General features: G+C 45.3%; 1 protein-coding gene across 1 annotated transcript in view; it reads right to left on the bottom strand.

Moving 5' to 3' along the window:
- Window positions 1-450: 450 nt before the first annotated feature.
- Window positions 451-9,956, bottom strand: part of LOC135512408 (tight junction-associated protein 1-like) — a 131,664-nt gene continuing 122,158 nt past the window's right edge. The window contains exon 10 of the mRNA XM_064934413.1: window positions 451-8,542. Within this exon, the coding sequence (XP_064790485.1) occupies window positions 7,043-8,542 (1,500 nt within the window). The 3' untranslated portion in view covers window positions 451-7,042. The remainder of the gene's footprint in view (window positions 8,543-9,956) is intronic.

Raw genomic sequence — 9,956 nt, 5'->3', positions numbered from 1 at the left:
ATCAGGTACCACAGACTGCAGTGTCCCCTAGAATCAAAAAAGTTATAGGTATACCAGTATTTATCCCCATTAAACACAATTTCATATACTTAATTCACCTGCAGACAAATAAAATAAAGTGCTGAATTAGGCATGTAACAGGGCTGCCCAACCCTCTTCCTGGAGATCTACTGTCCTGTGGGTTTTCAGTCCAACCCTAATTTAACACACCTGTTTCTACTAATTAGCTGCTCAACCAGACCTTAACTAGCTGAATCAGAACCACTAAATTCGGGTTGGACTGAACCTACAGGACAGTAGATCTCCGGGAAGAGGGTTTGGGGCAGCCCTGGCCTATAACATGCATTTCATTCATATCAATGGGAGAATTCAACGACTGAACACCATAAATGTAGACATGAATAAGATGTAAATAACAAACAACAATGGAGGCATATATTGACGTGAGAAGACAGTGACAGCATCTTTATTAGTATTCCTGAACCATGTAATTGCAATGACAACACCCTCGTGCAGGGACTGGCTTTGTCATCAAGCTCAGATTGTATGATTACGCCGTCTGTGTGGGATATTACACAGTAAACCCGGTCTCTGTATTCATATGTAGAGCCAGGGTTTTCTAATTGTATAATGTAATACTTTACACTCCAGTTGTTCAAATATTCTTGCAGATCAATATTTCCAATAAACCCCTGGCGCTGTCTCAAAACTGTCACAATGGAGACAAGGCTCCTGTGAACCAATTGGCATGCTGTTTAAATCATGCTCAGACTAAAAGCTATATCGTGAAAATAAATGAGCGAGGTACCTGTTAAAAGGTCACCGTCACAGAGGGATTACTGTCATGACCAGTGTGTTTATTCCACCGCATCAGATAAAAGGAGTGACGAAGCCGACATTTCTCAACATTTCTCAGACTAAATTTAAAAAGCTCCACACGAGTGGAGCATCTCGGGGGAAGGCGACCTTGGATCAAAGAAGAGACGCGTCAGCAGAGATGTGTTCAATTATATTCGCGAAAGAGGAGTCATTAAAGTTGCAGGAGACCAGATATAAAGGCCTATTTATACTGCTTAGTACATTGGAGCCTGCACATTTAATTCCCTCTTTTTCCATTTCCGTTTTTGTATTTGCACGAAACCGTGAAATATTAAAAACATAAATGTCCATGCTGAAGACCATGACAGACTACTCTACTCCTTTTTGAAGTATTAGAGACCTATTTCTGAGGGTAATAAAACATGAATAATTTAGTAAAGGGTTGTTACAACTCTTAATTATGGGCTATTAACACCATTTATAATGAAAAAGACCAATAAGCAGACTCCAAGCAAAAGAAAAGAGGTTTAAAAAGTGTGAGGGTGGAGTGACGTGAACCGTGTGGATTTGGGGGCCCGTAATCCAGGGTCCCGGTCCGTTACACTGAAGAAAATGGCGTTGAATTATTCAGGGACCAGGAGTGCAGCAGAAAGCCTCCAGCGTGTTGGATATAGTATGTGGAGAGACTTTTATATCGGGATCTGGTGACTCATCTCGCTCTGGAGGGAACACAGTTACCTCGTATGACACCAGTGACTGGCGGTGGCACAGGACTTTACAGCACAATGATGCTAGTTCCTTGATATGTGGCTTTTACTTGTTGGTCTAAGAACAGAGGTTTAAACAGAGGGGGGGGAGTTAGGGCATTTTTATAATGCGGCATGGACAGAGTTTACTGGCGTATCTTTTCTAACCTTGTGGAAACACAGTGCTTGGCAAAAGCCCTCCGTCGTAATCATGAAGTGTTGTTGCATTTATCTTTGATCATTTAATTTGTCTTCAAAATGTAAGTGCAGGCAATTCAGAAAGTATTCAGACCCCTTCACATTTCACATTTTGTTATGTTATAGCCTTATTCTACAATGGATTAAATAAAGTTTTTCCTCATCAATCTACACACAATACCCCATAATGACAGAGCGAAAAGTTGTTTTTTAGAAATTGTTGCAAATTTAAAAAAAAGATGCCTTATTTACATAAGTATACAGAACCTTTGCTATGCAACTTGAAATTGAGCTCCGGTGCATCCTGTTACCACTGATCATCCTTGAGATGTTGCTACAACTTGATTGGAGTCCACCTGTGGTAAATTCAATTGATTGGCATGATTTGGAAATGCATACAATTGTCTATATAAGGTCCCACAGTTGACAATGCATGTCAGAGCAAAAACCAAGCCATGAGGTTGAAGGAATTGTCAGTAGAGCTCCGAGACAGGATTGTGTCGAGGCACAGATCTGGGAAAGGGTACCAAAACATTCCTGCAGCATTGAAGGTCCCCAAGAACACAGTGGGCTCCATCATTCTTAAATTGAAGAAGTTTGGAACCACCAAGACTCTTCCTAGAGCTGGCCGCCCAGCCAAACTGAGCAATCGGGGGAGAAGGGCCTTGGTCAGGGAGGTGACCAAGAATCCGATGGTCACTGACAGAGCTCCAGAGTTCATCTGTGGAGATGAGAGAACTTTCCAGAAGGACAACCACCTCTGCAGCACGCCACCAATCGGGCCTTTATTGTAGAGTGGCCAGGCTGTGTGGATGTTTTTCAGCGGCAGGGACTGGTAGACTAGTCAGGATCAACGGCGCAAAGTACAGAGAGATCCTTGATGACAACCTGCTCCAGAGCAGTCTGATGAAACCCAGATTGAACTCGTTGGCCTGAATGCCTAGTGTCACAGACCGGGGCGAAGGTTCACCTTCCAACAGGACAATGATCCTAAGCACACAGCTAAGAATACGCAGAAGTGGCTTCGGGACAAGTCTCTGAATGTCCTTGAGTGGCCCAGTCAGAGCCCGGACTTGAACCTGATCAAACATCTCTGGAGAGACCTGAAAATAGCTGTGCAGCGATGCTCCCCATCCAACGTGACAGAGCTTAAGAGAATCTGCAGAGAAGAATGTGAGAAACTCCCCAAATACAGGTTTGCCAAGCTTGCAGCATCATACAAGGCTGTAATCACTGCCAAAGGTGCATCAACAAAGTACTGAGTAAAGGGTCTGAATACTTAAGTGTGAGATTAGTTTAAAAAAAAAACTGCAAAAAAAACCTTTTTGTTTTGTCTTTATGAGATATTGTGTGAGTAGATTTGATGAAGGGAAAAAACTATTTAATCCAGTTTCGAATAAGGATGTAAAAAGTGAAGGGGTCTAAATACTTTCAAAATGCACTGTATATGATATTACACCGTCTTCAGCCCACAGAGGGTTGCATGAACAAATACAAGCAGATGGCTCAGAGTCTGACTCAGAGTTAAGAACACTGCATGAGGTGTGTGACTTCATACTGGATTACTGCCTTATACTGAAGGGCTTTCACTGTGAGCTGTCAATCTGGGATCAATAAAACAGCAGGACAGTATCCGGCTTCATAAACCACGCAATCAAAAAGCCATTAGAAAGGCTAACAAATACATGAATGAAAATGCAGACTTTTGCCTCAATCATCATTATTATGTACTAAAGCTACAGTTGAAGTCGGAAGTTTACATAGACCTTAGCCAAATACATTTAAACTCAGTTTTTGACAATTCCTGACATTTAATCCTAACAAACATTCCCTGTCTTAGGTCAGTTAGGATCACCACTTTATTTTAAGAATGTGAAATAGTATAGAATGGTAAAGAGTGATTTATTTCATCACATTCCCAGTGGGTCAGAAGTTTAAATACACACAAATAGTATTTGGTAGCATTGCCTTTAAATTGTTTAACTTGGATCAAACGTTTTTGGTAGCCTTCCACAAGCTTCCCACAATACGTTGGGTGAATTTTGGCCCATTCCTCCTGACAGAGCTGGTGTAACTGAGCCAGGTTTGTAGGCCTCCTTGTCTCGCATACGCCTTTTCAGTTCTGCCCACACATTTTCTATGGGATTGAGGTCAGGGCTTTGATGGCCACTCCAATACCTTGACATTCTTGTCCTTGAGCCATTTTGCCACAACCTTGGAAGTATGCTTGGGGGTCATTGTCCATTTGGAAGACCCATTTGCGACCAAGCTTCAACTTCATGACTGATGTCTTGAGCTGTTGCTTCAATATATCCACATAATTTTCCTGCCGCATGATGCCATCTATTTTGTAAAGTGCACCAGTCCCTCCTGCAGCAAAGCACCCACACAACATCATGCTGCCACCCCGTGCTTCACGGTTGGGATGGTGTTCTTCTGCTTGCAAGCATCCCCCTTTTTCCTCCAAACATAATGATGGAGGACAGAGGACATTTCTCCAAAAAGTACAATCTTTGTCCCCATGTGCAGTTGCAAACCGTAGTCTGGCTTTTTTATGGCGGTTTCAGAGTAGTGGCTCCTTCCTTGCTGAGCGGCCTTTCAGGTTATGTCGATATCGGACTCGTTTTACTGTGGATATAGATTTTGTACCGGTTTCCTCCAGCATCTTCACAAGGTCTTTGCTGTTGTTCTGGGATTGAGTTGCTCTTCTCGCACCAAAGTCCTTCCTGAGCGGTATGACGGCTGGTGTTTATACTTGCGTACTATTGTTTGTACAGATGAACCTGGTACCTTCAGGCGTTTGGAAATTTCTCCCAAGGTTGAACCAGACTTGTGGAGGTCTACAATGTTTCCCATGATATCAAGCAAAGAGGCACTGAGTTTGAAGGTAGGCCTTGAAATACATTCACAGATACACCTCCGATTGACTCAAATGATGTCAATTAGCCTATCAGAAGCTTCTAAAGCCATGACATCATTTTCTGGAATTTTCCAAGCTGTTTAAAGGCAGTCAACTTAGTGTATGTTAACTTCTGACCCACTGGAATTGTGATACAGTGAATTATAAATTAAATAATCTGTCTGTAAACAATTGTTGGAAAAATTACTTGTCATGCACAAAGTGGATGTCCTAACCCACTTGCCAAAACTATAGTTTGTTAACAAGAAATTTGTGGAGTGGTTGAAAAACGAGATTTAATGACTCCAACCTAAGTGTATGTAAACTTCCGACTTCAACTGTACATAGAGAATTGTCTGACGCTGAACACATTTTATGGATTACAATTAAGACAAATTCAACATGGCTAAATACAGAACGGTAAGTCAATTGAATATACTGGACCAAATGAAAGTCCAAAAGGAACACACGCACACAATCAAATCAATCCAGAAAATCAAAAATTATATCCATACAAAAGCATGTCGATGAAAATGGACCTATAGCGAAAATAAACGCCAAATACTGTAAAGCCATGATTACATTCCAGATTAGGTGCATTTAGAAAGGGCCAAAGATTAAAACAACTTTGCATTTTTTCAAATGATCTGAACTCTCTCCACCAGAATATCTAGGGGTGGGGACATCTGATAAGCACACTGATTAAATACTTAAAAGGTTGGCTGAACACAGAGGAAAACATATCAAATCATTCCCCTCTTCACAGTTTACTAGTTACTAGTATAACATCCTCTGTGAACCCTCACAACGGAGACTGGGTAGTACACCAACAAAAATACTTTCCTGATCAGGAAATTGTCAACGGTAAAGAAATAGGAAAAATCTCATCAACCAGCCCTGTCATACCATGCAGACCTTTCGCCTTCGGTTATTCCTTGTCACTTTGATATTCTGGAAACATACTATTGTTCCTGAATACATTGCTAACAGAAGTGGTACACAATGAGAATTGAAGGCATTTTCAAGGAGAATTATCCCCCCCCGCCCCGGGCCGAGTGAATAGTTCCAAAACACATCCACAAAAATGCCTTGAAGGTTGTCGTGGTTCTTCTGAAAAACACCGTGTTTCATGCCATTTAGGTCTTCCTTTGTAAAACCCCATGTAAAGTACCAGAGTTAACAATAGAACTATAGGCCTGTTTGTTTCTTGAAATGAAAATACAGATGACTAAATCCAATGACAGATCAATAACAGAACAACAGTGAAAGAGTAGAAATACTTTGACTGTTCGATCGTCATATTATGTCCAGACCTCAGCCATAAAATAGTTGCATACAAATCTAAATGTCAAAATCAAAATTATTTGAATGAAGAAGCGATGTGAAGAAATAAAAAAGGTAACTATTACGATAATAGAAAGACAAATCAATGAAAACTATGTGTTATTGAGAAAATAAACTGGAGTGAGACTGACAATTTCAGGAATTCATTGAGGGTGACCTTCCTAGTTCTTGTGTAGTTGACCAATTACAGAGAAGAGAGCCCTTAAGAGTGGGTGCTCAACAGACTGCTGCACACTTCAGGTGCTTCAGAGGGGCATCAGAATAGATATATTCTGGGAATTGGGGGGTTAGAAACCCCCTCAGACAGAGAGGGATAGGCACTGAAGAGTCTGTGTGGGGGTCCGTTCCACCATCCACTCACACCAGACAACAGCATGCGCTTGCAAGTGCTTGCCCTCTTCACCATTCGTCCATTCAGAGATGGAGGTAAAGTTCCCCTGTATGACATATCATTTCCCTAGGGGGGAGGGGGGATCCAGGGTAAGAGAGAACAAACGTGGGAGAAGGCAACAACTCCATCCATCCTGCATATCGCCGATCATCTCAGGTGACGAGATGAAATGTTGCACCATCTGGGCTGTTCCATGAGAACACACACTGGCTGGATGTTTACACACAGGAAATGACCCTGCAATGGCTATCTCCTGTAGTCACCATTCTCCTCTCTGCAACAGTTTTGGAGTGTTTGAGAGACAGAAAACTAACCTCATTCAGAAACCCCTGTAGGACCCTTTGTTCTGCTACTGGAGGAGATTGCAGGTTTACAGTGGAAAACAAAGGAAAGAACACCGCAAACTTTACCATTCAACCGGCAGCCAGGAATCGCACATATCTTTTAAAGTACAGTCAGCTCTTGAATGTGGTTACTAGAGAATGTGTGTATTTCCTGACTAAACTCATGAGAGACAGCAGCACGGACAAAGGAAGGACCAACACGAATCATCTCTCTTTTCTGGTAAGATAAAGAGTCCACAGACCATTGAAGAGGTAGTCTGTCAGATGACCGATGAAGTGAGAGGAGTAAAGTCCCCTAGTCTCAGTCCAGCAGGTTACCATGCTCCTGTGCCCGGGTCAGGCTGTCTTTGCGGTGCAGGTGGTGGACTCCCATCCTCTTTGGGCTCTTCAGGGGTCGGCCGGGGGTGGAAGTGGAGGAGTTTGCGGGAAGGGGAGGGGTGTTCTTTGTGTAGTCCTCTAGCCCTGCCAGGACCCGGGGGGCTTTGACGGGGAAGTCCTGTGGCAGGATGTCTCTCTCCTCTGCAGAGCTGCCTACAGACCCAGTCTCGTCCACAAAATCATTCCTATTGGCCTCCGCCGGGCTGGTCTCCACAGTGATGGCCGTTGACACGGTGTCGCCACTGGTGTTGTCTCGGTCGTTGTCCAGTGGGTCCAGGGCCATCAGCAGCTGCTCGCTTTCCTCTGTGGAGAAGTCTGCTCCATAATGCCCCCTCCTGGTGCGGAGGTCAGCCATGCTGCTGGTGTCAGTGTCCAGGCTGGATTCCCGGCTTGCTGTCCAGCTGCGGGTGGAGGACCCCTCCTCCCCGTCCGAGTAGGCCCCCCGTAGTGCCCCCCTGTCGGAACCCCCGCCCACTGGCTTGCCGGTCCGGGTCCTCTCCAGGTCCTTGACCGTCTCGCTGCTGAAGGTGGTGCGGTTGACCAGGGTGCCCTCAGAGGATGGTGCCATCTTCTCCACAAACATGCGCTGCCAGTTGGCCAGCAGGTCCTCCTCGGAGCTCCCTGAGCTGGCAAAGGCGCTGGGGGGCTGAGGGGGGCTGCTGAAGGGGCTGGACTGGTTTGAGAGAGGGTCTGCTGTGTCCAGCTGAGTAGGGGTGCGGCAGGGGTCACGCTGCCCCCCTCCCCCTGAGGAGGACGACGTTCCAGATCGCCAGCCCCCGTCCGACACAGCGGGGCTGTTTGGCACGGTGCGCTGGCGCTCGTTCTCCTCGTCGTTCTGCACCAGGCTGAGGGAGATGGCCTGGCGTGTTGCGTAGGTGCAGTTGGGCAGGGGGCTGTTCTTGGGGATCTTCACCTTGTCGTCCGAGGAGAACTCGATCACCTTGCGGCCGGGATAGAGGGGGTGGGGCGGAGGGGGGGCTGGGTAGGGGTTGAGCTTCTCGAAGGCACCACCCTCTCTACCCTCCTCTCCTGATTGGCCATCTGCTGACAGGCTGCTCTGGCTCCGACACATGCCGTTCTGCTGGAGGAGCTCCTGGGCCTGGCTGCTCTGGGCTGGGGCCCTGCTACTGTGACCGGGACCCCCGTTCTCTCTACCCCCTCCTCCTGCCTGGGGCCCAGTCATGTCCACATGCACAAACACGTCCTCTGCCTGGGGCCGGCCTGCACTGCTGCTGGACTGGGCAGAGTTGAGCACCAGAGGCTCAGGCTTCTCCAGGATGCGGGCAATGACTGAGGTGGGCACCACGTCAGCGGGCGTCAGGCTCATGGTGTCGGAGTCCTGGCCCTGGGCCCCCTGGGAACTCTTATCCGGCAGACTGGCCTTCATGTGCTTGTTCACCATGTCCTGCAGCTCATACGGCAGCTGGAAGACAAGAGGAGACAAACACAAAACGTGACAGGTTTTGAGGACGGGCAAAGACATCATGTTAAAATCAAAAAGTCACAGGCTTGTCAAACTCAGAACGAATTTCTGAACTTTAAAGTACTTAATATTAGATGTAACTTGTAAATAAACCATGTTAATTAATAATGAGAACAACTCCCCCACCTGCACTCTCTCCCAATTCCCTCAATTAACTGCAACAACTTTAAAAAGGTCCAATGTAGCTGTTTTTATCTCAATATCAAATAATTTCTAGGTAACAATTAAGTAACGTACTGTGATTGTTTTCAATTAAAATGGTCAAAAAGAATTAAAAAAATAGCTTCTTTGCAAATAGCAATTTCTCAAGCAAGAATTTTGCTAGGACTGTCTGGAAGTTGTCTGAGTGGGGAGGGGAAAACTGAAAACTAGCTGTTATTTGCAGAGAATTCTGGAACTCTTTCTTATTGGTCATGTAAATTCCATCCCACCAAAACAGGCTGAAACAGCTCGTACACGAAAAAGAGCATTATCATTTTCACAGTATTATTCCAACCTCAGTGTGGAAATATATATGAAACATTTAAAAATCTGCATCTCACAAGGGCTGACAAATCTTTCCCGACTTGCTGTGCTTTTAAACAGCATGTGATTCCACTTTAAGAGCTCGCAGTGGGAGTATTTAGATTATCATGTCAAATGCATTAAGCTTTAACTTTCCCTAATAACCGAGTGGCAAAGACTTAGCACTCATATCTCTCCCATGCAAGGACTTTGTGCTCCGATCCAAATTAGAAAGTGGCACATCTCAGTGGGATACGAGTGGCGTCACGATTGTCAATTACAGTTCCAGATGATTTCTAAAAGAGCTGATGTGATCCTGTTGTGGATCAGTCTCTCTGTGTAAGAGCAGTGAATGACACTAACACATGGCTGCCAAGTTAGACATCACGGGGATGTCTGATGCTTGATACGTGAATGGAAGAGAACAGTGGGATCTATCAGTCAGCGCTGTGAAGGAGACAGTCTCCTGCTGCCTTTCTTCCCTGGCCACCAAATGTCTCCTTGTCCCTGACTCCATGTTCACAGGAACAAAAAGCAGAGAGAAGAAAAAAAAAAAAAAAGAGGCTCACCTCCAATGAGATAATTGAAGGGGGGTGGGGTGAGAAAGAAAGAAAGTGAGGAGCTGAAGTAAAGAAAAAAAGGCCGGCATCTAGGGCCCTTCTATCACGGTGATACTGGGTGTGACGAGCCAAGGCTGTGATATTGATATGTGGAAAATGGGCAGAGAGAGAATAAGTGATTCCACAGTCCCCGCTCACTGATGCCCTAACGATCCTGGTGAGCAACGATCGGCACGCCCGCCTCCCCCTCATTTCCTCTGGTCAGTGGGGTGGGCCAGGCAGGATCAATA

The sequence above is a fragment of the Oncorhynchus masou genome, chromosome 24, assembly GCF_036934945.1.
Source record: "Oncorhynchus masou masou isolate Uvic2021 chromosome 24, UVic_Omas_1.1, whole genome shotgun sequence".
NCBI classification, from domain to species: Eukaryota; Metazoa; Chordata; class Actinopteri; order Salmoniformes; family Salmonidae; genus Oncorhynchus; species Oncorhynchus masou.
This window is presented reverse-complemented; position numbering and strand designations above follow the sequence as displayed.